The 27567-nt window shown below is 42.0% G+C and overlaps 1 protein-coding gene across 4 annotated transcripts in view; it reads left to right on the plus strand.

Annotated features, from left to right (window-relative positions):
* PNPLA7 (patatin like domain 7, lysophospholipase) overlaps positions 1 to 27567 on the plus strand; it is a 346161-nt gene that overhangs the window by 148639 nt on the left and 169955 nt on the right. For all 4 annotated transcript variants that reach the window (XM_089675020.1, XM_089675022.1, XM_089675023.1 and 1 more), the window contains 2 exons: positions 2551 to 2664; positions 17457 to 17532. In XM_089675020.1, coding sequence (XP_089531146.1) covers positions 2551 to 2664; positions 17457 to 17532 — 190 coding nt within the window. The remainder of the gene's footprint in view (positions 1 to 2550; positions 2665 to 17456; positions 17533 to 27567) is intronic.

Genomic DNA, 27567 nt, shown 5'->3' on the forward strand with positions numbered 1-27567 from the left:
AGGCTTGTGATGAAGAGCTGGGCTTCAAAAGGTTGAGGTCCAACAAACAACGTTTGAGTTCATCCAGGTTGTAGGCATCATATGGAGACCCTTTGTATGTAAAAGATAATTTAAAGGGGCATCCCCAGCAGTAGCGATGAGGTTATCCTGGAGCATCTGCAGATAGTTTCATAGAGTGCCTCTTCAAGATCGTGGTTTGGGAGAGTTCAGAGAAAGCAAGAGTTTTAGCTTCCTTGGCCACATGCATCACCATATCTTTGGTTTTATAAAAATGGAATTTCAGTATAATTTCCCGGGGAGGACCATCTGGTTGTTGGCAGGACAGGACCCTATGTACTATATCCATTTCTAGGCGCTCAGCCAGAACCTCAGGGATTAGTTCTTGAAGCAGTGATAGCACTGAGCTTTGGAGGTCTGTAATGGTCTCAGGTAGGCCCCTGATACAGATATTACTGCGACAGACTCTTATTTTCAGCTTCTTCTAACTGGTTCTTAAGGGTATGCAATTCAGCCTGCAGATGTTCTATATCCCCCTCATGCCCGTCTAGGACCGTGGTGGCATCGTCCATTCTATGTTCCAATAAAGCAGCTCTTTCTCCCACATTTCTGACCTCTTTTAGTAATTCAGTTGACAGTCTACAAGAGACCTCACTAAGCTCTTCCCGAGCAATTCCCCTTATTTTACCTAGGAGGACTGCACCAGGGTCCTGGTGTGATGGCTGTAGGGCAGATGGGAATTGCATGGAGCTATTGGCCGTTCCCTCTGAGTCGTCTAAGGAATGCCGCGTGGTTTTGCCTGCTGGAGGTGCCGGCGCCATCTTGGCAAGAGGCCGGTGTTGTGGCTTAGGATCGGCTTGCTGTTTCGATTTAGCCTTGTCCGGAGGTGCCATGGTAGCGGACCGATCCTCCTGACTCTTTGGAGCAGGAATGAACCGTCGGGGAGGTGATTGGTACCTATTAGCTGCGGAGGTAAAGCGCCCTTGGTGAGCGTAGCTAGCTCAGTCAGCGGCCATCTTTGGCAGCTTCGCGCATCCTCCCCCCTCTACAGAAGGATTTCTAAATGTCTGAATGTTCCAATAAGCACTGGTGTGGCTATAATCCAGACATGGAAAGGACAGAATTTTCACCATAAACCGGCCACGACCAGGTGCTCCTTACAAGAGAAGTGAAAATAATTATCAGAAGAGTTGTCCAAGAGCCAAGGACCACTTGTGGAGAGCTTCAGAAAGACCTGGAAATAGCAGGTACAATAAGTAATGCACTCAACCGCCATGGCATGTATGCACGCTTACCACACAAGACTCCTTTGCTGAAGAAAAGCATATTGAAGCTTGTTTAGAGTTTGCTGCACAACATTTAGACAAACCTGTATAATACTGGGAGAATATAGTCTGGTCAGATGAAACCAAAATTGAACTCTTTAGATGCCATAATACACACCATGTCTGGAGGTCAAATGACACTGCACATCACCCCAAAAACACCATACCAAACAGTGAAGTTTGAAGGTGGGAGCATGGTTTGGGGCTGTTTTTCAGCATACGGTACTGGAAACTTAATTTCATTGAAGGAAGGATTCATGGAAAAGTGTACAAAGACATTCTTGATAAAAATCTGCTGCCATCTACCAGGATGATGAAGATGAAATGAGGGTTGATATTTCAGCAAGACAACGATCCCAAACATGAAGCCAAGGAAACTCTCAATTGGTTTCAAAGAGAGAAAATAAAGCTGCTAGAATGGCCCAGCCAGTCACCTGACTTGGATCCAATAGAAAATCTACGTAAAGAACTAAATACCTGAGTTCATAGAAGTGGCCCACAGGACCTTCAAGATTTGAAGACTGTTTTTGTGGAAGCATGGGCCAAAATCACACCTCAGCAATGCATGTGACTAATTTCTCCATAGAGATGGCATCTTGAAGATGTCATTACCAACAAATGATTTTGTACCAAGTATTAAATAAATTTCAGTTGGCGTGTTAAATACTTTTTCCCTGTGTCATTCCATTTTAATTATGTGCACTGACAAGAGGCAGGATTGCTTTCTAATTACTGATAGATTTCAGCTGGTGTCTTGGTTCTCCATGCTTTTTTGCACCTCCCTTTTTCATGTGTTCAATACTTTTTCCCTGTGTCATTCCATTTTATTACACATAACTTACATTACACAACATTCTGAATGTATTTGTTTTGGTTTCATGTATGGATTGCATGGATTGTTACCGACGTGTGGTGAAAATTTCATGTCAATGGTACCTTTACAAATATATTTACCTAGAAAAATGGTGACGTGTTTTAACTGCTGTATCTATACATAAATATGGCTGCTCCCATGGTCATGTTGACCTTGAAAATGTTACATGGCCATGTAAACTTTTGGATGATAAAATTGGGGTGCATTTGTGTGAATACAATATCCATATATGTGACTTTGTGATGGTCAAGCAGGCAAAGATTATTTTGTTTGACCATGTGGAATCCTCATGATTGGTAGCACAAGCAGTACAAACTATACCAATCCTACAATGTTTTTCAATTTTGATTATAGGTGGAAGCCTTAACACACCAGCCCAGAGCCACAACAGTTCATGCCGTACGAGATTCGGAACTTGCCAAACTCCCAGAGGGAGCGCTGACATCTATCAAACGCAAGTATCCACAGGTAAGCAACATTTTATGCAACGTTTTTATGTGGGGACATTTTGGGAGAAGAAGCTTAAAGGATAAGTTCACCTTTTTGGACAAAAATAATAAATGCACAGTTCTTTTGCAGGCTGTAAAGCATTGCACTGGCGATCAGTAGATCGCTGATACCATGCAGGTCACCTGCAGACTTGTCAGAATGTCTGCTTGCCTTACGGGATGTACGAGCAAGCAGATATTCTGACAGGAAGCTCCACATTGCCGTGGTAGTTCATTGAAAACTACAAGCCGACAGCTGCTAAAGCTGTCAGGACTTGCAGTTCATACATTCACTGGAGGCCCCGCACGGCTGCCATGTTTTCAAATTTACAGATAACACGGGGAAACTTCTCTTTAATATCTGTCAGAGGGATGGAGGCTGCGGACGCAGCTGCAGCTATGGGAACATGTTACATATTCCACCCTAAAAACGGGTTGAACATGTAACATGTTTCAAAGGTGAAATTTTAAGTTCATAAGTCTGTAATTTTGTGGCAGCCTGGTCCATTGTTTACAGCAGAGAGCAGTTACTGCGTTGACTTGACCATTTCTCGGCCCATTGACCTCTCAAGTGTGTATTTGGATGTAATAAGTTCCTGGGTTTTCTCCTGGATAGCTCTTGGGGTGTATAAATTGTGCTTTATTAGGAACTTACTTGCTTGTAGTGTTTATTTGCTGATGCAAGAAGAGCTTCAATATACATCTGAATGAATGATATTCTCCTAAAGGATGAATTTAATTAGCTCTGTAACTGTTTTTGTTAAATAAAAACTTTGGCCTGCTTTCCTTTTTGAAGAGAAAATATTGCTTCTCAGAGTTTGGGCCTGTACCAGCAGATAGAGCCTGCCTTAGATAACATCCTGTTTCTATGGGTTCTGGAAAACAAAATATCCCTCACTTATAAAAATCTTTCCCTCATTACATGTAAAATGCACTTGTACATGAGAGCATCAAATTATCCTTTGTTAGAATGAGTGAAGTATAAACATGCATGTTTGTCTTGGCCCAAGAATGCATATTTATGGGTAGATATTTACTGGGTTAGGTAGAAGGGTTATAGCGATTGGAAAATCTATCCTTGACTCTCAGTTCTCCAGGGGTGTCTACACACTGGCAGTAGATTTGCATACCGTACCAAAGGAGACTTGTACTCAATGTGGCTGAACACTTTTATTTAAATAATCCTTAAAATCAGGAACTAAAGCCAGTAATAGTTGACATATCAGACAATGGTCCTTAATCTTAGCTGTGCTTCTTCGATCCACGTTTTTATGAGGAATGAGTTCTTGGCAGCATTATGGATGGTTGGTGGGGATTTTTCCACATCCCTCCAAATTTGCCAAGGGTGTTAAAATAGGATATTGTTTTACAACATCACAAAAGAATATATTTTTTTTAAGTAATAGATGACAGTGGTAGCTTGTGGTAACTGCTGTAGCGCTGTAAACTTTTTATACCTGCTTTACACACACACATATTGTACATTCACATCAGTCCCTAACCCTCAAGGAGAGTACAATATAAGGTCCCTAACTCACATTCATACATACATATACTAAGACCAATTTAGACAGGAGCCAATTAACCTACCAGCATGTCTTTGGAGCATGGGAGGAAACCCATGTAGGCACAGGGAGAACATGCAAACTCCAGGCAGATCGTGCCATGGTTGGGATTCGAACCAACGACCCTAGTGCAGCCAGGCAGAAGTGCTAACCATTTAGCCACTATGATCAGTCTTTGCTTGGGAGTCCTGGAGCTGTGGAACCCTGCAGACAGCAGCTTTTGTCGTTGCCGGATATTCTTTTGGGATGAAATCATCTTGTCTTTGACATGTCCCTGGTTTTTCTCTGACCTTTAACCATCTAACATACAGTACTGTTTCGGGCATCTTGTCCACATTTTCTTGAGTTAGGACCTCTGATGGTCTGGCTGACCAGGGGTTATCCAGTCATTTTAACATGCCTAATCTCCGCTGCCCACTTTTTTACAGTACAATATGAAGAAAGAGCCATCCTTGCCTAGTCTTGCTACAATTTGTTCATGAATGTACTGTGGCGTCAACCAGTTGTTGATGCAGATACTTTATCATAGGTCAACACTCTTGCTTCTCCTTGGCTTATCAAATCACCTTCTAGGACAGTGGTCTCCAATCTGAGGCCTGAGGGCCAGATGCGGCCATTTGCATGGCTTTATCTGGCCCTTGGGGTTCTAGTCCTCCTACTAATACCAACAATGGGGGCATAATTGTTGCCACCGACAGCAACAGTGGAGCACTATTCCTCCTACTGATACCAATGATGGGACACTATTTCTCCCACTGACATCAACAATGAGGAATTATTCCTGCCACTGATACCAATGATGAGGCACTATTCCTCCCACTGACACCAATGATAGAGCATTATTTCTCCCACTAAAGGTGTGACATTGTTTACTCCTACAAACACCAGGACATTTTCTACTCCCACTGACCAAAGTCCAGCCCCCCTAAAATATGAATGACAGTAAATTGGCCCCTTGTTTAGAAAGTTTGGAGACCACTGTTCTAGGACATGCAAAAATAAAAAAAAAGGGCATGCCTAAGAAGCTGGCAACTGGTCTCTAGGCATATAAAAACATTTTTATTCCATCCTATAAACATCACAGTGCTATGGTCACTCTAAACTTGGACTGATCACTTTTGGGGCAATCCTTATGTATGACTGTTAGAGACTCAGCATAAATTTACAGATGTGCACAACTGCTGGGGCTAATATGAGGGACTCCCACTCTATTTGTTGGATAATGTAGTAGGAAGAGTTGGAACATCCATGGAGTATCATGTGTGCAAGAGCAGAGCTGCGAACATCATAAGGGATATATTGCTGATGGAGACCCCAAATAGATTTTTTTAAGAATCAGTGGGTGACTCAGCCCAGCAAACTTCATCTGTGACTGAAATATTATTCTGTTGACTGACCCTAAAGCTTCATGGAATAATCCATTCCAGATAATAATGTTGTTATCACTTTTTAGTATTTGACAGGCTCTGAGTCACTGGAAATGGGAGGGATGTCATTGTCATTATACTGTGGACTCACACATCAACACTCCTGTCTCACATGTGCTGCGTTGGCGAGGACCTCAGGCTTGTCACATAATTAGCTCTTGACATGAGTGTTATTGTCATCCCTTCTTGTAATATTCACAACAAAGAATTTTAAAATAATTCACCATCCTCACCAGTTTGTAAATTTCCCCTTATGTTTAACTGGTTACCTCCTGTAAATAGTATGGGGAAAAATGCAGAAAAAAAAGCATGAAAGAGCACATATATACGCCAAATGTATAAGCTGAATATGTAAGGAAATGGACAGATAAGTACTCTTGTTTGAAGTGGACCAAGCATCAAGTTTTTTTTATATCCATGACTGTGAAGTAATGTATGAGTATTTCCAGATTTTACTGACTGAGTGCTCTTCCAGTACTAACTTATGTTGGTAATGTAATTCCATTTACTGCCTTCCACTCCTAAAAACACAATTGAAATAAATACATTCAAGCTGTTTTACCAGCCAGATGAGTGTAGTTCTGTGTATCCAGTTCTGAGATTTACAAAGCCCTGTAAGACAGCACAGCCAGGTTGGTGACCTAATTTTTCTCTGCTGAAGCTAAACAATAGAAAGGGAGGTACCAAAATGGTGTCTACACCACTATTCTAAATGCTGAACTTATTCTAACCTTCTTTTCTGAACCCAATCCCTGATTTCTCATAAATATAGAATTAAGGAAAAATAATGGAGATAAGTGTATGGCTTTCCAAATAATTAAAATTTTATTAACCTCAAATATGTAAAGGAATATCATATTTTTAATGTGTGATAAACTTTTAGATTTTTGGAAAATAAAATGAGAATTTGTTGGGGGATGTGGCTTGATGGCGGACCGAGCGGTTCACTGATCCCAGAGCTCCGAGTCTTCTCTACCATTGTGCCATCCATCCTTCACCGATCCGTTCCCCTGTGGCATCGATTCCTCCTGGCACCTTGCACCTCCTGGGCCACCATGATGGTGAAAGTAAGACAAAATAAAGCTGCCTTGGCGGCCGAAAAGCTGAAAAAATAATTCACTCAAGATGGTGTCGGCAGCCTTTCCTCCACAGCCGCTTCTTCTCCTCTGTCCCTGCTGGGCTCACAGGACAACCTCCACCCCCTATCCCAACTCTCAGCTTCTGAGTTCCCTGACACCCAGTAGAGCTCAATGGCTAGACCAGCTCCTGCCACTGTCTATGAACCCTCAGGTGAGCTTGCCTCTCCCCCAGCTGAACCTACTTTCACACAAATTATGTCAACCATTCAAGATTGCAAGGTTACCCTGACAGCACAAATAGAGACTATCCACATAGACTTTTTATGTTACTCAAGCAGGATGTGCAGAATCTGTAGAAATGTACTGGGGCCACAGAGGAACTCTCTACCTCCATGCATGAGGCCTCCAGTGAACTAGTGGAACTCTGGGCTAAGGTGGATGATTTGAAAAATAGGCCTCACCGCAATAATCTGAGATTTGTGGGTTTTCCTGAAAACTCTGAGGGGGGCCTCCCCTGAATACTTTTTATGCACCTTGTTAAAAGAGACCCTGGGAGCAGATGTCATTTCTACTACATTTGCAATTGAACGTGCTCACTATATGCCCCTGTGCCCTCCCCAAGAGGGTGTCTCTCCGTGACCGCTCATATTCCGCATCTTCAATTTTGAGGATAAAGTGGCCATTCTGAGGGCTGCAAGAGCATAAGGTGAATTCCGGTTTAATGGTAACGTGATCTTTATATTTCCAGATGTTTCTGCTGAAGTAAAATACCAGCGTGCTTCTTTCACCACTGTTAAAGCCAGGAAGCAGTAACAAGCTCTCCAATACTCAATGCTGTATCCAGCAAAACTTAGGGTCATCTCAGCGGTTAAGACTCACTTTTTTTTTTTACTGCTCCTGCGGAGGCCTCCTCTTGGATGGATGAGATTTTTGGTTGCCCACAGCGTTCGCGACGACCTTGGACAGTCCATTTTATACCAACCTGCTACCCAAATCATCTACTCCTCAACTCTGACCACAGGTCATGCTTCAATACAAGTTTCCTTGTTTTTAGGTTTTCTTTCTCCAAATGTTTAATTGACTCAACTACATATTTTGACCGGCTTCTTCTGAAAGTTTATTACACTCTCATCCTCCATGCATCCGCTATATAGCGGATCTTGCTTACTGTATAGAGAAATGTTGCTGTTATTCTCCTGCCACAGCTCTTACTCTTCTACCTGTCACAGCCATGGCCTAATGCTGATATTACCATACGCCTGGAGGCCTGCTCCATTATATTTATGACTTCTCCCAGATCTTTGACTTTTTTTGCCATTTCAGAGAAGCTGAACTTTAGCACTCCGTCTATGCTTCTACTACTACCCTCCTACCTACAGTGCTAAGCATACCTTGGTACACCCTAACAGATTTGTCCAAAAACCTTTACTTTTCTTTCAGAATCAACATTTTCTATGAGATACTATACTACAAAATACTCCCACAAATGCGGGCCATTGATTGAAAACAAGATTTGTTCATTTGCACACACAAAAAAGTATTTTTCCTAATACAACCATTCAAGACCATGTTGCAAAAATGAATACACCCTAATAAGTCTTAGAAGCTAAGCTAAATTTTAGACAGCAAAATCCTAATTAACAAGAATTCAACTACGGGTAAGTCTAATTATTCTTTAAACAGGTGTCCAGTAGACAGTTGATTTTAAAAGGACTTTACTTAACAAAGAAAACCCCTTCCCATTTCATGTTGTCAGCGATGGCACCACATGGAAGAGAAATTTAACAAGGCCTGAGAAAGAAAGTAATTCCTTTGCACAAGAAAGGTGAAGGCTGTCAGTCAAAATACTATATTATTAATATTATTATACAGGATTTATATAGCTCCAACAGTTTGCTCAGCACTTTACAATATAAAGGGAGACAATCCAGCAACAATACAGTTCAATACAAGAGGGTTAGGAGGGCCCTGCTCCATAGAGCTTACAATCTAAGATGGAGGGGCTGGTGGAACAAAAGGTAATAACTGCGGGTGATAGACTGGTAGGAAGAATAGAAGATTCCATTATTAGCTGAAGGCAGGATAGGCTTCCCTGAAGAGAGAGGTTTTCAGAGATCACCTAAAATTGGGCAGAGTAGGCGATAGTCTGATAGATTGGGGTAGAGAGTTCCAGTGTATGGGGCAGGCTCTGGAGAAGTCCTGCAGATGCTCATGAGAGGAGGAGACAAGGGAGCTAGAGAGCAGGAGGTTGTGGGAGGACCAGAGAGGACGGTTTGGGGGATATTTGGAGACAAGATTGGTGATGTAATTTGGGGCAGAGTTATAAATGGTTTTATATGTTATTGTTAATGTTTTGAGTTTTATTTGTTGGGCAGTGGGAAGCCAGTGGAGGGATTGGCCGAGAGGAATGGTAGATATGGAATGGTTAGTGAGGTGGATGAGTCTGGCAGCAGCACTCATGATAGACTGAAGAGGGGATAGCCTGCGATTAGGTAGACCAATGAGGAGGGAGTTATAATAGTCAAGACAAGAGATAACCAGGGAGTGAATAAGTTGCTTAGTAGTTTCACAAGTTAAGAACGGGTGTATCTTGAAGATGTTGCAGAGGTAAAGTCTACAAGATTTGGACAGTGATTGGATTTGGGGCTGAAAGGACAGATGGGAATCTAGGATTACATCTAGTATCCTGGCATGGGGGGAGGGACTGATAGTTGTATTATTGATCTTGATGAAGAAATCAGGGTAGCACGGGCTGGAGGGAATAGTATGAGCTCAGTTTTAGAAAGATTGAGTTTGAGGAAGTGGAGTGACATCCATGCCGATATGCCACTTAGTAGGTTAGTAATGCAAGAGGAGACTAAAGGGGTGAGGTGAGGAGTAGAAAGATAGATTTTTGTGTCATCAGCATAGAGATGGTATTTACAGCCATGGGAGTTTATCACGCGACCAAGGGAGGAGGTGTAGATGGAGAAGAGAAGGGATCCAAGGACAGAACCTTGAGGGACCCTTACAGAAAGAGTGGAGGAGATAGAGTTATAGGTAACGCTGAAGGAGCGCTGCGATAGGTAAGAGGAGAACCAGGAGAGAGCAGGGTCTCGGAGGCCAAGAGAGTGGAGTTTTTTGAGGAGGAGGGGATGGTCAACAGTATCAAAAGCCGCAGAGAGGTCTAGTAGTAAGAGTTAAGAGTAGTGACTATTGGTTTTAGCAGTTAGTAAATCTTTAGTGAGTTTTAGTAGGGCAGTTTCAGTGGAGTGGAGTGCGCAAAAACCAGGCTGTAAAGGGTCAAGAAGGTTGACCCTTTGCAATAGTTGGATAGTAATCCAATCAGCACATATGGAACAGCTAAGCAGCAAATGATCTTCCAATAACATGGGCAGAGCTCAAGGAATAAGAAGAGATATGATGGTGCAGTACGTTTAAAACCAGTAAAATTTTATTAATAAAGTATTGCACTCACAAAGAAGGTGTCTAGCCGACACCAGCAATGACAGCCTCTAAAATGCCACATCCACAAGGGAAAAACCAAGGGACGAACCTCCTGCACTGCGATCAAACAGCCGACAGCTGGGAGGAACGTTCCAACGTCACATCCACTAGGCCAGGCCCAACGTGTTTCGTCACTTGACGTCTTCAAGCTCTGCCCATGTTATTGGAAGATCATTTTCTGCTTAGCTGTTCCATATGTGCTGATTGGATTACTATTGGTTGCTATTCCTCTACTGGGATATCCTGCAGATCATTGCTCCCAGAGCAAAATGCTATCATGCTGGTTTATAATATAATCAGCATATAGCTCTGGTGAGTGTATTCATTTCATCTGGTGTCGGATTTGCACATGGGTGTTTGTTTTCAAGATTGACATTAAGTTGATATTGGACTATCACTGTTATGGTGGCTGGACTTATGTTTATATTTATGAATTCATTTATTTTTATTATTTATCCTTGCATGTTTTGTGAATAATTAGCGCACTTTTTATTTGTACACTACAAAAGAGGAAAATGTTGAGGGAGGTTTAGTATAAGGTATGCTAAGTGGGATAGATATTTGTGCAGTGAAAATGCCCTTACGAATTGCATCAATCTTGTTTTTGAAATTATTTGCAATCTCGTAAGCAGTGAGGTACTGGGTGGAGGTGGAGAAAGTAGAGAGTTAAAAGTAGAGAAGAGACGTCGAGGACTGGATGACACTGTGTTAATAAGAGTGACAAAGTAGGCTTGTTTGGCAGCATGGAGGGAGGAATTGTATGTTGAGAAAGCAGATTTATATACAATGAAGGAAATAAGTATTTGATCCCCTGCTGATTTTGAATGTTTGTCACCTTCTCACCAAGCTGCTTGGCGATAGTTTGGTAGCCCAATCCAGCCTTGTGTAGGTCTACAATCTTGTCCCTGACATCCTTGGACAGCTCTTTGGTCTTTGCCATGGTGGAGAGTTTGGAATCTGATTGTTTGATTGCTCCTGTGGACAGGTGTCTTTTATACAGGTAATAAAATGAGATTAGCAGCACTTTCTTTAAGAGACTGCTTCTACTCTCAGCTTAACTGTATGAAAGACACCTGGTAGCCAGAAATCCTGCTGAATGATAGGAGATCAAATACTTATTTCCCTTATGAACATGCAAATCAGTGCAAAATTTGTTAGACATGCATTTCTTTTGAATTTGTTGTTGCTATTCTGTCTCTCAGTGTTACAATACACCTACCATTCGATTTTTAGACTGATCATTTCTTTGTGAGTGGGAAAACATTCAAAATCAGCAGGGGATCAAATACTTATTTCCTTCACTGTAGGGTGAATGCTTGCTGAGATTTGGTTTTACGCCACAATCGCTCCAGTGCACGGCTATGTCTCTTAAGAGTTCTGGTGTCGTCACTCTGCCATGGTTGTAATGGTCGGGGCCTGATACTTCGTGTAGTTAGAGGAGCAAGTGAGTCTAGTGTGGATTAAAGCGATCTGTTGTGGACAGCAGTGGCCAGGTCAGGGCAGAACAGGGGAGAGATTTTGCCATAGAGGTAGTCAGTTGCAGAGTGGAAAAGAGAAGGGTTTAAGTTGCGAAAGTTTCTAGAGCGTTTTTTTTTTCTTTTTCTTGGGAGGGTGCATGTGATCAGCATAGGGCCAATCAGCACTGTCCAGACAGAGGGCCAGTGGTTATGCAATCTCATAGAGCAGTGGGAGGGGAATGAAAACTCCTCCTACAAGCTAACCAGTGCTCTGCTGGACACTGATAGTAGTCACAAGACTGCTCTAGCTGCTGATAAGAAAAGGTGTTTTGCAGTTAATATTTACTAAAATAATTGCATTTCCATGCTCTATGTACTGTGGAAGACCAGATATAGTGAATGCAGGGTCCTGGGTTTAGTAACACTTTAACCAAAAAATTGTAATTCAGACCTGGAAGCCCCTCTTACCACAGAAGAGATTGAGCTAGCAATAGCACAAAACACCTGGACTGGATGGGTTCTCCACTGAGTGGTATCGTAAATTTAAACATTTGTTACTCAACCCAGGAACTTGCATTCCCTATATCTGGTCTCACACAGTACACAGAACATGAAAATGCAATTATTTTAGTAAATATAAACTGCTAAATACCTTTTCTCATCAGCAGTTAGAACAGTCTTGTGACTTCAGCAGAGCACTGGTTAAAGCTAGTAGGAGGAGTTTTCTTTCTTCTCTAGGAGGATGCAAAACCCCTGACCTCTGTCTGGACAGTGCTGATTGGCCTTGTGCTGATCACATGCACTCTCCCAAGTAAAATAAAATAAAAACCTCTCTAGCAATACACATGAACCTGAGCATGTGTATGTGGCTACAGGTTCAGTCTGTCTTATCAGGAGATAAGACTTGGACATTTGAACAAAAGGAGGGGCAGAGAAAACAGGATCAAACAGCCTTTTTTACACAATGCAGAGGATATCCCCTTAGGTTCCACAGTGGGTATAACAAGCATACTTTACTGCATATACAGACTGATTTTACTGTTGTGGGTTTAGTAACACTTTCCTCATCTTTTGCGCACCTTCAATGTGGCATTGGATAAGGAGATTGTTCCTCCCTCTATGAGGGAGGCTCTGATTGCCGTCATCCTGAAACCACGCTCACTGGATTGTGACTTCTGTAGACCTTTTTAATTGATTAATTTAGATGTGAAAATCCAAGCTAAGGTGCTCTGCAACCGTTTGAACAATGTTGTCTCTTCCCTGGTACAAAATGATAAGGGAGGATTCATCCCAGGCCACTCTACAAGAATGAAAAGGCATAGACTTTTTCAAAATCTGCAATATCCCAAAGGGCACTCCAATGCCCAGGTCATAGTCTCTTTGGACACTTGTAAAGCCTTTGATAGTGTGGAGTGTCCTTATTTATTTAAAGTGTTACAACTTTATGGGCGTGGTCCTCAGATGATAACTTGGATACAGATTTTGTAGATCGGCCCAGTTGCCAGAGTGCGGGTTAATGTTTTCCATTTGCAGAGGGACACGCCAAGGCTGTCCCCTGTCTCCATTACTGTTTGCTTTGGCTATTGAGCCACTAGCTGTTCGTATGTGGTCCTCATCCTTTATACTATACAGTGGTCTTGTAATTGGCACCATATAGGTTATGCATTTTCATTATATGCGGTTGACACTAATATTTTCTTAGCCAATCCTTCTGCTGTGCTATGCTGTCTGTTGCAAGAGATGGAGGACTTTGGCATGTTCTCTGGCTTCTGGGTTAACTGAACTAAATCCAGTCTTTTTCCACTGGACTCAGAAGCAAGGTGATACATCCGAGTTCCCAAATCCAAATGGTTCCCGCCTTTCGATACTTAGAGGTAGTGGTGCAACTGCCCTTGAACACCTACATAGTGAATAATTTATGCTTTATTATTACTTAACTGTGGATGGATCTTCCATTAGATCTTATGGGTAGAGTTAATTTACTGAACATTATTTTCCTTCTGAAACTTCTGTATATAATGGCCAACTCTCCCTGTAAAATACCGAAGTCCATTTTTAAGCAAATTGATTCTATTTGCATGGGATTCTTTGGAATCACCGTGCTTCTAAAATGGCTCTAGATATTTTGAAATTGCCTTCTCATTTAGCAGGCTTGGCATTTTCCAATTTATATTATCTAGCCTCTCAGTTAGTGGTGGTTGCACCCCCTCCCTGGCTAATGCCTGTACCACTACTGAAGCAGCTGTAATCTCCTGCTTTGAATCTTTGCATAATATTGTGTACCAGAGGCGGGTACCCCCTTCTCCTGGGATGACCATGTTATATACCACAAACTTCCTCACCCAATAACCCATTTTGGTATAATCCTACTCTGATCAAACTTGTGATCCCAGATCCACAACGTTGGATTTCTAGGGGCATCAAATACCTTTGCCACTTATATACTGTGCGGGGCCTTAAGCCCTTCGTCCAGTTGAGAGACTAATTTAATCTTCTTTCCTACTTGATATTATTTTATTACCAACTCCACTATGCTCTTAGAGTACAATTTGGCTCTCATGGCCCCTTTGTGGAAACTACCGAGAAAGCCATTCTGACTTTATGCGCTGTTTTTGGTCTTGTCCTATAGTCTATATGTTTTGGTCAGAATTCAGCACATTCCTCTCCACTGTACTGGGTTTACCTAAAATAGTGCATCCTTAAAATTACCTGTTAGGTATATTTGGTAAATTATCTACTCCTGCACATGTCAAACGTTTATTACGTATACTGTACTTTTTTGCCATGAAAACCATCCTTTTATTTTGGAAAGGAACAACTCACCCTACTCTGACCACTTGGCTTAAATTAATAAATGATAGTTTACCTCTGTACAGACTCACCTTTGAACTAAGAAAGAAAGCTCATCTCTTTGATAAACTATGTCTGATAAACTAAATGGGGTGTCTAGCCCCCTTACCCTGACGTCTTTAGATCTAGGATATTAATCTGGTCCCTCTTATCTCTCATTGTATCTGGTATTGTAGTGGTGCTCCTCACACAGCAATTGTCCCCTCTATCTATATGTAGATTTTGCTTACTATATACTGTCATTTTCTTAACCATCATTGTACCTCATAGAAACACGGGAGGCATGGCTTGGTTATGTTTTTTAATCTGTTTTCTGTCATCTTGTATAACAAATGAAAACTTTTTCAATAAAAATATCTATTAAAAAATGTGTTCTTTTTTACTTTTATACTCTTTAAAGTTGTCTATTTTTCTTAAATTCAGCAATTAGGTAATATAGTTAGGTTACCTCCCTACCGCTAAACTGTGATTGGACAGTAAAGTATCAGAAGCAAACTAATGAGGTCTTCACTCTGCTCTCTCTTGATCACATGTTCCATGTTAGTCATTTTCTTGCTGAAAAGTCTGCTTGGCTGCTTGTGCTCTTAGCTTAGGTTTAACTTCACAGGGGATTGTAGAAGGCTGATTTCAAGAAAGTTTTAGGCTTTTTTGCAGAACTGTGTCCACCACTGTATCTAACACTTCCAGGTGTATCACATGCCTGATCCTCCGCCAACCTCTAAGTCACAAAGTACACAGCGGGCTATGCAGCATCCAACACAGCTGGAAGTCACAAATACCAGTGACGGTCACAGCTTTGAAATAGACCAAAGATTGGAGTCACTGCCTGCAAACAGATATTATCCATCCTCTTTTACAGGCTGTCTGTACGAGTTCAGCTCTAACATACAGACTGCCCTGCTAATACAAACCTTTGCCAAATAATAGCCTGAAATTGCATATTGATGATCTGTCTATCCCCTTTTCACTCCTCCTTGCCTCCATATCTGTGTTTTTACTCTATTTCTTTGTCTTTTACTTTTTGTTCTTTATATTTTTTTTTATCTTTATTTTATTCTTTTATTTTTATATTATCTAATTTCCTAGACACAGACTGGCAATAGGATAAACAGAGAGGGTGAAAATCTACCTGCAGAAACACAGGCAACAATATAGCACAATGTATCCAAAACAGGAAAAAAAAAAGCTTCGGCTTTAGATATACTTTAACTTTCCTTTTCTTCCTTCTCTTTTTCCTATACATATTTTTTCTTCCTCTGTTTTTCTTGTATGTCTTTCTTCTCTTGTCTTTCTTGCTTTCTCTCTCTCTCTTTTTCTTTCTCTCGCTCTCTTCTCTCTCTCTTGCTCCCTCTCTCTCGCTCCCTTTCTCTCGCTCCCTTTCTCTCTCTCTTCTACCTCTCTCTTCTCCCTCTCTCTCTCTTCTCTCTCTCTTCTCCCGCTCTCTCTCTTCTCCCTCGCTCTGGCTTCTCCCTCCCTCTCTCTTCTCCCTCTCTTCTCTCGTCTCGTCTCTCTCTTTCTCCCTCTCTCTCTTCTACTTCTCTCTTCTCCCTCTCTCTCTCTCTTCTACCCCTCTCTCTTCTCCCTCTCTCTCTTCTCCCCCTCTCTCTCTTCTCCCCCTCTCTCTCTCCTCCGTCTCTCTCTCTCCTCCGTCTCTCTCTCTCTCCCCCCTCTCTTCTCTTCTTTCGTCTCCTCTCTCTTCTCCCTCTCTCTCTCTTCTACCTCTCTCTCTTCTCCCTCTCTCTTCTCCCTCTCTTCTCTTCTCCCTCTCTTCTCTTCTCTTGTCTCTCTCCTCTCCTCTCTCTCTTTCTCCCTCTCTCTTTCTCCCTCTCTTCTCTTCTCTTGTCTCTCTCTCTCTCCTCTCCTCTCTCTCTTTCTCCTTCTCTCTTTCTCCCTCTCTCTCATGTTATCACTTTTTTTTTTTCATTTTCTCTTTTGTATGTTTTTTCTCTTAGTCTCTCTGTCTGTTCCTCTCTTATACTTATATCACACAATGATTCTTTTACAGGCTATGTATGCTCATTAACTCTCTGCCTGTAAATCACTACTAAAAACAAAAGCATACAAGGCTTTTAATACTTTCTAGAGCAGCACTTAAAGCTTATGTAAGCCTGGGCCTCACAGGTCTTACATTAGTGACCATGTTTTTGTCTCCATGGCAACCTTGCGACCGAGACTGGTTCAGTGCCGCTCAACATAAATTAAAAAACTAATACTTATAAGCAATAACAGTCATTTATAGTGGGATTAACTTTGTTAAATAGTAATGGTAATTGTTTTTATCAAAGTTACTAACTGAATAAAGCTAATTATGTCAGGTTTCCTTTTTTTCTGTGCTGGACTTTTTGTTGCTTGCTAGCTGTTAAGCCAATCACACACATTACAGTCTGACTGTATAATTACTTTTAGATTTACCAAAATCAGTGTAGTGTGAGAACTTTCCTAAACTATCCAGTCATGTTATATCCTATCAGACAACTCTTCCATTTCATATTTGTTGGCAAATGTAAACATGATTTTATAATCACAGTAAAAAGTGTGTGACTTTCTTAAGGTACCTACAAGTCCAATCATGGCACAAGGGGAAAAAAAACAACGTATTTTTTCATTACAGCCTGCTAACTACACCACAGGTCAAACTAGCTACACACACGTTGCCTTTCTTCATCCTCATTTAACTGAATACAGCCTTGTAGTTGTAAAGGGTTAATATCATTTTACTGTACATGACCCTTTCTTGGAGCATACAGTAAAAGATAATTCAGAAGAAACCTAATTATCCAAATGCATGGAAAATCAATACTTGCCGCTTTGCACAATGATTCCATGCTATTAGTGTCTTGATTGATGAGCATATGGTGGTTTGGCATAGTTCTTCCAGAAATTAATTCACAGATTTCTCCCCATCCAGGTGGTAACCCGGCTCATTCATCTGCTCGGAGAGAAGATTCTTGGCAGCCTGCAGCAGGTCAATGGGCCCCTTACAGGTGAGAAATTGAGCCATAGCAGGCTCGCAGTTTGTTAAATGTTTAGGAATGTGGCTGTATGCCAACTGAATCAGAATCATTCTGTCGTTATTAGCATTCATGAACATCATAAGCTGCCTAACATAGAGGGTGACAAACAGGACAGAACTAACTTTGTAGGGGCCCAGAATGTTCTGTTTCCTCATGCTAGTGTTAGCTGCATCTTGATATGCCTGTACGGTTCTTTTCCTTTAGTGTCTTAAAGTCAAAGTTAGCTGTATAGACTGTCAGTAGTGCTGAAGAGAAGTACCTACCTTCCTTTTAAAGCCACCAGTTGTTTTGGTGCACCTGGAGACTCCAAGAGTCCTTGAATTTGGCTTTGAATCAGAGCTAAGAGCTGCACCCATTTTTCAGCAATTCAGTGTAAGAGCCTGTTTTGTGATATTGGATTTTTCCCAGTCTTTTTACTTTAAAAGCTTACATGTTAAAAACGCATAGCATAAACGGAATACATTGTAAGACATGCATATGTAAATGCATTATCAACATTAGCAACTAACAGCCATAATTACATGACAAAAGGGAAAAATGACATAGTTTGATCTATATAATTCGCATTTCACAGGCAAAGAAAACTGCAAATATGATGGGCAGACCTTTTTACAATGTGTTAATTTTCTGTAGAAAAGAGCCAGCCACTTGAATCTAATTCACAGTATTGTTACTGAGTGTGAAGCACTAACCGTGTAGGGCAAAGCAACAGATTCACCTAAATTCCCCCTTCCCCAGCAGCACATACTCAGCCTTACCCTGAACTTTTTGATCTTCTGCCGCACTATTTAACTCCCAAGAACGAGAAGAAGAAAACCCTTGTAAGCTCTAAGCCATGACCTGGAGCTTACACAAGCTTAGAATCCTCTACCTATCCCTGTGTCGGAGCACTGGGTCCATCAGGAAACATCAACGCTGCCCCGTGAGAGGAATAGGAGTGATTTCACACTGTATCATACGATGTGTTGTACCAGTTATCTCTAATTGTGCTGGTGTACAGAGTTATAGGCAATAAAAAGACAGGCAAGTTTGTGCTTGTAATTCAAATATAAAAAACCTGTGCATAAAGAACACATACGTCACCAAAAACAAAGTTGAAACCAAAAAATGTAAGTCGATAATGACAAAAAAATTGTAAATTGCGCTTAGGTGAACACAAGACAACATTAATGAATGCAAAAAGCGGCAGCCACACTATGCGATATCATATTCACAGAATAATTAAAAGAATATGTTGCACGAATCCCCCCCAAAAAATGTGCTAATGTGCTAATATAAACAAATATGTGATAAACCTCTAATGATTCTCGAACAAATATCCAGGTCTGCAAGTTAAGTGAAAAATTATAAAGTCCCAAAAATACAAGAGTGTGATTAAATGGTGTACTAATCCACTAGTATATAAATACTGTATAATAATAATAGTATAAACAGCTGAGCGATAAGGGTATCTCATAGTCAAAAAATCCTCCACCGGGTAACACCATGCAAGGCTTACCAGATCAATATGACCTTCTAAGTAAAGAGAGGTCAAAATGCACATTGGTCACAAAGCATCGTAAAGGTCTTCTTAGAGGAGGTCATCAGAAGGCGAAGGATACTGTAGCCATCACGAAAGGCACTTGAGAGAAACACATACAAATGGTTAACAGATGTAGCGAACACAAAAAAATTAAATCTGTGCATATTTTCAGGTGACAAAGAAAAAGTCCACAAGTCCTAGTAATGATCCTATAAAAATCAATGAAAACTTTAGTATGCTAGTGTCCAAAAAAAAATTTGTGACTCCCAGCATGTTACAATCCTGGTGCCCAAGTGAAAAAAGCTATACCAGAGCATTATGACCCCCGTTTACAGAGTGGTCATGACCAGCATGAAAAGCCAACCATCGTGCAACGTGATGAGATCACTGCATCCTGGCTCCTTCCTACGCGTTTCATCAAAGTCTGATGTTGTCAGGACTCCCTAATGAAGTCAAACTTTGATGAAACACATAGGTAGGAGTCAGGATGTGGTGACATCATCACTCTTGTCATCTTTCTGAATCAGGACTGCTACATTTATGTCACTTATCAGGATATAAGTCAAGATGCTCTTTTTCTGGGTCTAGTCTGGATGGAAGCGCCAGGGTGAATCTGCTAGCAATTTGTTAATATAATGCCCATCATGGTCTGCGTTTTCATGCACATATACTGTCATATGAGTGTATTTTTATAGCAGTGTATTTGCTCTGACTTCTTAGTAACCATGTCCAGGAGGTGTAAAGTAGGGACTAGAATTAGTCATGTGACAGGAGCTGTTAAATTGGGACTAGGATTACACATGTAGCAGAAGGTATAAAGTAGGGGTAGGATTAGTTGTGTGACAGGAGTTGTAGTATAGTGACTAGGATTGGCTGTGTGACAGGAGGTGTAAAATAGGGACTAGGATGATGAATGACAGGAGGTGTAAAGTAGGGACTGGGGTGATGAGTGACAGGAGGTGTAAAGTAGGGACTAGGATGATGATTGACAGGAGTTTTAAAGTAAGGACTTTGATTAGTTGTGTGATAGCAGGTGTGGAGACTAGGATTAACCGTGTGACAGGGTGTGTGAAGTAGAGACTAGGATTAGCTGTGACAGGAGATGTAAAGTAGTTACTAGGATCACTTGTGTGACAGGAGATGGAAACCAGAGACTAGAATTATTTATGTGACAGGAGGTGTGGAGACTAGGATAAGAGGTGACAGGATATGTAAATTAGGGCAGTGTTTCTCAACCTTTTTTCAGTCAAGGCACCCTTAAAAGTTGTGAACAATCTTGAGGCACCCTTTAAAATTCTGGACAGTCTCAAGGCACCTCATTCTAAAATGTAAAAACATGATTCTAATAGTTTTATCTAATGCAGCAACACCCACACATTTAGGACACCCAAAGTTAGAGGGGATTTATTCTTCCAAAGCAAATACATCTTTGGACATGGATACTGACTAGTATTACAATGTTTTTCTTCTCCCTCAGTTTCTCTCTATCACTCAGCTAATGTGACCCCATTACTGACAGGGAAGGGGCGGGTCAAACAAGGATGCCGTGCAGGCGACCAACATCCTCCATATCAACTGATGGCATCATTGGTTGTTAGGAGGCTGGCAGCTAGACGATTGTAATGGTGCACAATGAAAACTTATGGCTTTGTGTAACTAAAAGGCAGGCTTGATCCACCCGCTGGTTTGTATACATTTTTGGGAAATTTTTAGGCATTTTCCCAAGGCACTTCTGAAGAAACTTCAAGGCACCCTGGCTGAAAAAGACTGGATTAGGGTTTAAGATTAGTTGTGTAACCAGAGGAGTACCACTGGGACAATGATCACAAGGCTCGAAAATCTGCTACAAGTTTAGGACAAGGTGATGTTGCAAGAACATTAGGTTGCTGACAACAAGGAATTACTTTAGAAGTGGGCTGATACAGTGGGCCAGAAATGCTTTAGGTAATGCAGGATCCTTAGACAGCCTATACACTCACCAGCCACTTTATTAGGTACACCTGTTCAATTGCTTGGTAACACAAATTGCTAATCAGCCAATCACATGGCAGCAACTCGGTGCATTTAGGCATCTATACCTGGTGAAGACAACTTTCTGAAGTTCAAACTGAGCATCAGAATGGGGAAGAAAGGGGATTTAAGTGACTTTGAACGTGGCATGGTTGTTGGTGCCAGACGGACTGGTCTGAGTATTTCAAAAACTGCTGGGATCTACTGGGATTTTCATGCACAACCATCTCTAGTGTTTACAAAGAATGGTCCAAAAAAGAGAAAATATCCAGTGAACGGCAGTTACGTGGATGATGTCAGAGGAGAATGGGCAGACTGGTTCGAGATGATAGAAAGGCAATAGTAACTCATGTCAATATGAACCAAAATCTCTGAGGAATGTTTCTAATACCTTGTTGAATCTATGCCGTAAAGAATTAAGGCCGGTGTGTGTGTATGCTGAATGCCTTTTGTGGCTTGATTATCGTTTTTTGGCTGGATTAAATGTTAGAAATAGAACCCAGAGGCTGTCTTGGTTATAGTGGCAGATTACCTGATTGCTCTTTATTGTTGTCCAGGTTAGAAAATAATAGAGTACATGAATATATCAGCATCTCTCTTTTTACTAGGCTAGATCTTCACAGCCGGCTGATAACTGGCTGCATGTTTAGTTGTTATGAGCATCTAAAGACATTTAAAATCATTTGTAATAAAGTGATCCTAGGAACACCACAGGGAACTGAAGTGCAGTTCACAAACTGAGCACAGGGGATCATTGGCGTAACCCAAACCCTGCAGTATTGTTTGACCTCACGTGGCGTCTCCTGAGCTGTGTTGTAGGAAGGGTAAAGCCGCTCTTTTCTCGGCTGCTGAAGATTTTGCACATAACCTGCTAACGGTGCTCGATCAGTGGCTGTAATCGGCCTGACCGGGATGTTTCCTTGGTTACAAGTGGATGACTCATCTTACCCTGTGGAGTCTGCTGCCTGGCTGAAAGGCGCAACTAGCCAGCATGTTGGGGCATAAATCTGTACAGTCTGCATCCCAGCTGATCTTGGCTTTTTGCTATTAGTCCTTCATTAAGCCCTGTTTATTAAAGCTGAACTCTGACCTTTAGCTTTGCACAGTTGTACAGGCTCCTCTGCTTTACCTGATTTCTTACTCTGATTTCATGACACACTGTGAGCTTTAGACGTCTCCATTAGAATCTGCAGCAAGTCAGACAGAGCCTGCATCGTTTTGTTGCTGGAGGTCGTCCAGCATCATCTTACGCTTTCCTTCCCAGCCTTACTGTCTCTAGCTCCCCCCTTTAATTTATAGGATTTAAGTTCTTTCAATCATGGAGGCTACGCATGACATGCTAGCGTTACCTAGGGTGGTCTGCGTGCAAATGCAGTCTGCCTAGGAATGCCCACTCCTCCAGAATGACACCCATCCATCAAAGTATTTTTCTATTTGTGTAACTCCTAAGAATCTGCCTACTGCTTGTATCAGTGCCGAGGGTTCATGAGAGGAGTACTGAGGCAGGATGCTGCAGTGATCAGCCTGCATTGCATAGAGTAACATAGAGAACCAGTGATGATAACACTGGCACTAAACTACAGCATATAATGAAAATGGAAGGGTCTTATTTAAAAATTTTATTAGATTATTATGGAGGGGGTGGAGATGGAAATAACAAAATATAAGATTAAATTTAAGCTCTAAGTATGTAAAATTGTTTCATTTTCAGCCAAGGCCACAGGAAGTCTTTATACTTTGAGCTATACTGCTGCCTACAGGAGGATTGAATACTGGCAATGAAAAAACAGGATAACCCCTCTTACTACCAGCATGCCTCAGTTTGTTGCAAGTGTCCTATGAGGCTGGATGTCTAAAGACTAACCTGTTTTTTGCTAGGACTGATTTTTAATACTCTTCAGTTGTTTTCCTCACTGCTAGAGCTTGGCTCTCTAATTGCAGCTAGCATGCATAGTTGCCCTCAAACTGTTGTTTGAAGTACTGCATCCGGACTCTGCTAAACTGGACAACGTGACATCTGCCTGGAGGTGTCCTTCAGGGAACTTTTCAGACTTTGGGTAAAATTTGGCTGTGGTGTGCTTTCCAGGTCAAGAGGCACTGGCATTTCCTCAGTGCTCACCCTGCCTCTGAAGACTCACCTAGCAAGTAGACTGGTTGAGCTGAGCACTTAGAGCTACCTCATTCACATAGGTCAATGGGGTTAATGCTACAGAACTGAGTGCTACAGTCATCTTCTGGGTACAGTGCTGTGCACGTGTGCTGTATTATCCACTATACTGAGGAAGCATCTCTGTGATGCTTCTTCCACTGGCAAAGAGCCATGTGGTACTTCAATTCGCAAACTGTTTCTGACTTGGGTCACCTCTAGCCATCCGACCCTCACCTACAGCTATCTGTATTTTGTGAGTATCTGAAGCTTTGACTCTTACCCAGAGCCTTTACATTGCTTTACCACCATGTGGTCGCTAAGTGTCTGATTCTAGACAAGGAGGATGGGAGGAGGCAGTCCCAGTCCCTCTGTACTGGGTGCCCCGGGCTCATGCTCTACTAATGGCTCTAGGACTGCTTTCAGCCAATCTGGTCCTAGGGTCTATACCAGCAATGGGCAAACTACGGCCCGCGGGCCGTATACGGCCCGGCGGACCTTTTAATCCGGCCCGCGGAGCGTGATACTCTCAGGATGGCTGTCAGGATGTGTGTAGACGGGGCAGCGTGACGAACTTGAGGGGAGCTAGGCTCCTCTCACAGTCCGCCCTGAAGACCGGTGTAGCATGAAAATCTGTCTCCTATGAGGATCTGTCCCCCTCGACGTATCTGCGCATGTGCTGGAGATCGCCGATCGGCTGCTAATGCCTGAAACTGGCACATGCGTGCGCAGATACGTCGAGGGGGACAGATCCTCATAGGAGACAGATTTTCATGCTACACCGGAACGGCGCGGGAACACGGCGAGAGGAACGCGCGGAGCAAAGGTAAGTGAATTGACACGGGGGGACTTGGGGACTTAATATGGGGGATGAATTAATATGGGGAATGAATTACTATATGGGGGATGAATTACTATATGGGGGATGAATTACTATATGGGGGATGAATTACTATGGGGGATGAATTACTATGGGGGATGAATTACTATATGGGGGATGAATTACTATGGGGGATTAATTACTATATGGGGGATGAATTACTATATGGGGGGTGAATTACTATATGGGGGGTGAATTACTATATGGGGGATTAATTACTATGCTTACTATGGGGGAATATTACTTACTATGGATGACACATACACATCATTCATCTACTCTTGGTCCGGCCCCCGGGTCCAATATATGAACCCATTGCGGCCCTCAAGTCAAAATGTTTGCCCACCCCTGGTCTATACCCTCATCAGATTTCTTTTTAGCCCATCTGGTCCTAGAGTCTATACCATCATCAGATTCCTTTTTACGTTGGGTGTGGCTGTATCCTCAGCTGTTTCAGTTTAGGTTTTTAACAATGTCATTTAAGACTTTATGGCTCAATTCTCCCAGTTTTTTTACTGACTGTGACTGCAGTAGCCGTAACTTTACTCCTTTGCCTTCTCTGCAGATTATATATTTAATTTCCCTCCTAGATTGTAAGCTCCAAAGAGCAGGGCCCTCCTATCCCTCTTGTATTGAACTGTATTGTCTCCCGATATATTGTAAAGCACTGAGCAAACTGTTGGCGCTGTATAAATCCTGTATAATAATAATAATTTACCCACTGCCTTAATAGCATTGACACTGAGATGCTGTCTGATTTTAAGTCACTCCACTCTGACTGATGAGCTTGCCCCTAAGGAGTCACAGTATACTGTTATTACTCCCAAATTAAAGGAGCACAATTGGCCTTTATTGATATGGTACATACAACTAGAGGAACAGCCCATTGCTTCTACCAATATTGTTTCTAGTCTTTGGAGATTAACTGCAGCAGTGGTGGAATGTCCTTCCTCCCTGCATACCTCTTACTGTTGCATGTCTCAGGAAAACGCCCACAGCAAAGACAAGTTGCAGCCATGAATCAGCCATCTCCATTACAACTTGTTGGATTGGCCACGGCGGGGGGCTATGGAAGGTAGGTCTGACCACATAACTAAGGTTAGAAAACACTTAGAAACATTGGACAAGGCACTACATGTACTTTATCCCATAGGTGACAGAACTCTAAAAAATATGATAGATCTTCTTTAAATCTCCTAGGTCCTCAAAAATGTTGTACTTGAACCGACATTTCAACATTTTCTATATAGAGGTCGGGAACACCATGATAATGGACTTGCCCCCCCTAGTGCTTTTTAGGACTTATAGCCATTTGGGAAGAATTTTGTGCAGAAGTGGTCTATTCCCACTGTAGATCCAACAGAATGCTGCCTTAACAAGGTGCTTATTATTCTGATGTGCCTGTTTTTACCAACCTAACTGATAAGTGGATAAGTGGATGGAAGCCCCTTTTAGAATTTTGTTCTCATTGGCAGGTCCTGCCCTTCTCTACATCCTGACTGTGACCTTACTTTTGTGACTGGTCAAAATCCCTCAAAAGTGATCTCACCACTGCTGCTGACCCCATTATTGACTTTCTGGAGCAAATGGCCATAGCTATAACTTGTGATGGTCTGCTGAAAGATTCCCGTCTTACCTATTACATAGGTCTCATGTCAATACATATGTGTAGGAGACTCTGCTTGAAGATGGACTTGCAAAATCCTAGTGTAAGAAGCATTTGATCCTTGTGCCCTTTTAGGGACAACATCTCGAACTCCTGATACCATCTAATAGCAAGAGCAGGAAGAAGCCAAATCACATTGTGAAGTCTTCCTCCTCTCTGACTGTTAGGAAGCGTTCCTTTTGTTTCTCCACTTAAAGTACTTCCTTTTCAAAATCCTTAAAGCCTGATTCCCAGTCTGCTTTCAAGGTTTAGCACTTGTAAATATCTAACAAACCTTCCTCTTCATGAAGACATGCCCCTACTTTCCAGAGTGGGGTGGGGAGGGGGAAGGATTTATTAACCTTTGCAGATGCTTGGATAGCTTGCATCTCCGATGCTTGGATGTAGCTTGCACCATTTCCAGGTCTTGGATCTCAATCTCTAAATATCTTCATTCGAGCTTGGAAATTCCACATGGAATCCACTTAATCTGTCATTTCTTCTCTTCTCCACAGGGACTGGCTTCTGTGGGCATCAAGGACATGTACCTGTATGTGCACATATTTCCAGTGCATACATGTTTTCTAAGTTTTGCTGTTTAGCCTCTACTTTACCAGTTAGCGGCTATGCTCTTCAGTGTCTAACCTACACCTCAGGTGTTCAATGTATTGTCCCAAGTATTAACTCTGCACTTTCGTGACATCCCCATTGTGGAATATTTACTTATGACCTCCCTTCAAGGATACAGTTAATGCAGGCTCTGTTGAACAATGTGGCTTTGACTGTCCAGAGGTCACAGCAATTCGGGTGGATCCTGAACCTTTCGTTAATTTTTGTTACAACTGGCATTGTTTGGAGTGCCTGTATCTAGTTCTGGACCCTGCCCAGACCAGATTGTTTCTTTCACAGGAGAAACATTACATTTTCCATTTTCTGATTTGCTCTTTTAGGAGTTGTCCATTTTTCCACTTTTGCATGAGAGTCTTGGCCCTAATTGTACCTTCCTTAAAGGCAGTTCCATTTGCTAAGTTTCACTCCACAACTGTGCTATGCAACTTTCTGTCATGGGACAAGTCAATTGGGTCCCTGGCACTGTGGACCCTTTTAGAGGACCCTCACAACAGATGCAAGCCTTTTGCGCTGGGGAGGATTCCTGGGCGAGTGTTAGAACTGGCACTTCCCTGTGCCTTTCAGCTCAATCAGGACATCATTCTTCTGTCATTCTGTCAAGCTTTGGTTTCGGTTTGGACTTCTTTTGGACATTCTACAGGTTAAAGACTTCCTGTGTCCCTCAAGTCATGAGAAAGAAATAGGGTTCTTGTACTTATTATAAAAACGTTTTCTTGGACTCCATTGAGGAACACAGGTCCCACCTCTGTAATTATGATTATGTTTCAAGCCATGCTTTGCTACAAATCTAAAGCCGGCCATACATGGATCGAAATCCGGCCAGTTCAGCAGGGACCAGCCAAATTTTGGTCCATGTGGGCAGGGAGGTTGTACAGAAGTCAATCTACTGATTTGACTTCTATACAACTGCCCTGTCAAATGTTACCCATTTGATCAGCACTGCAATCTATAGCCTGGAGTTCTAATCAGTGTATTATAACAGTGAGGAAGTCTCCCTGCTGTCAGAATATATTAGCTCAGGGAGGAGGATTCCCCCATCCACAAAGAGTTGACCTGCTTAAGGCATACTGTCAGTGGGAGGAGTTATCTTGGGTTGACCTACAGTTTAATGTATGCCAGGGTCCAGTTGTGTTGTAGACAGCAGTATAACTCAAAAGGTTTGAGACTTCCCG

This window comes from Staurois parvus, unplaced genomic scaffold, assembly GCF_062004578.1.
Source record: "Staurois parvus isolate SC_StPar_1 unplaced genomic scaffold, SC_StPar_1.0 ptg000154l, whole genome shotgun sequence".
NCBI classification, from domain to species: Eukaryota; Metazoa; Chordata; class Amphibia; order Anura; family Ranidae; genus Staurois; species Staurois parvus.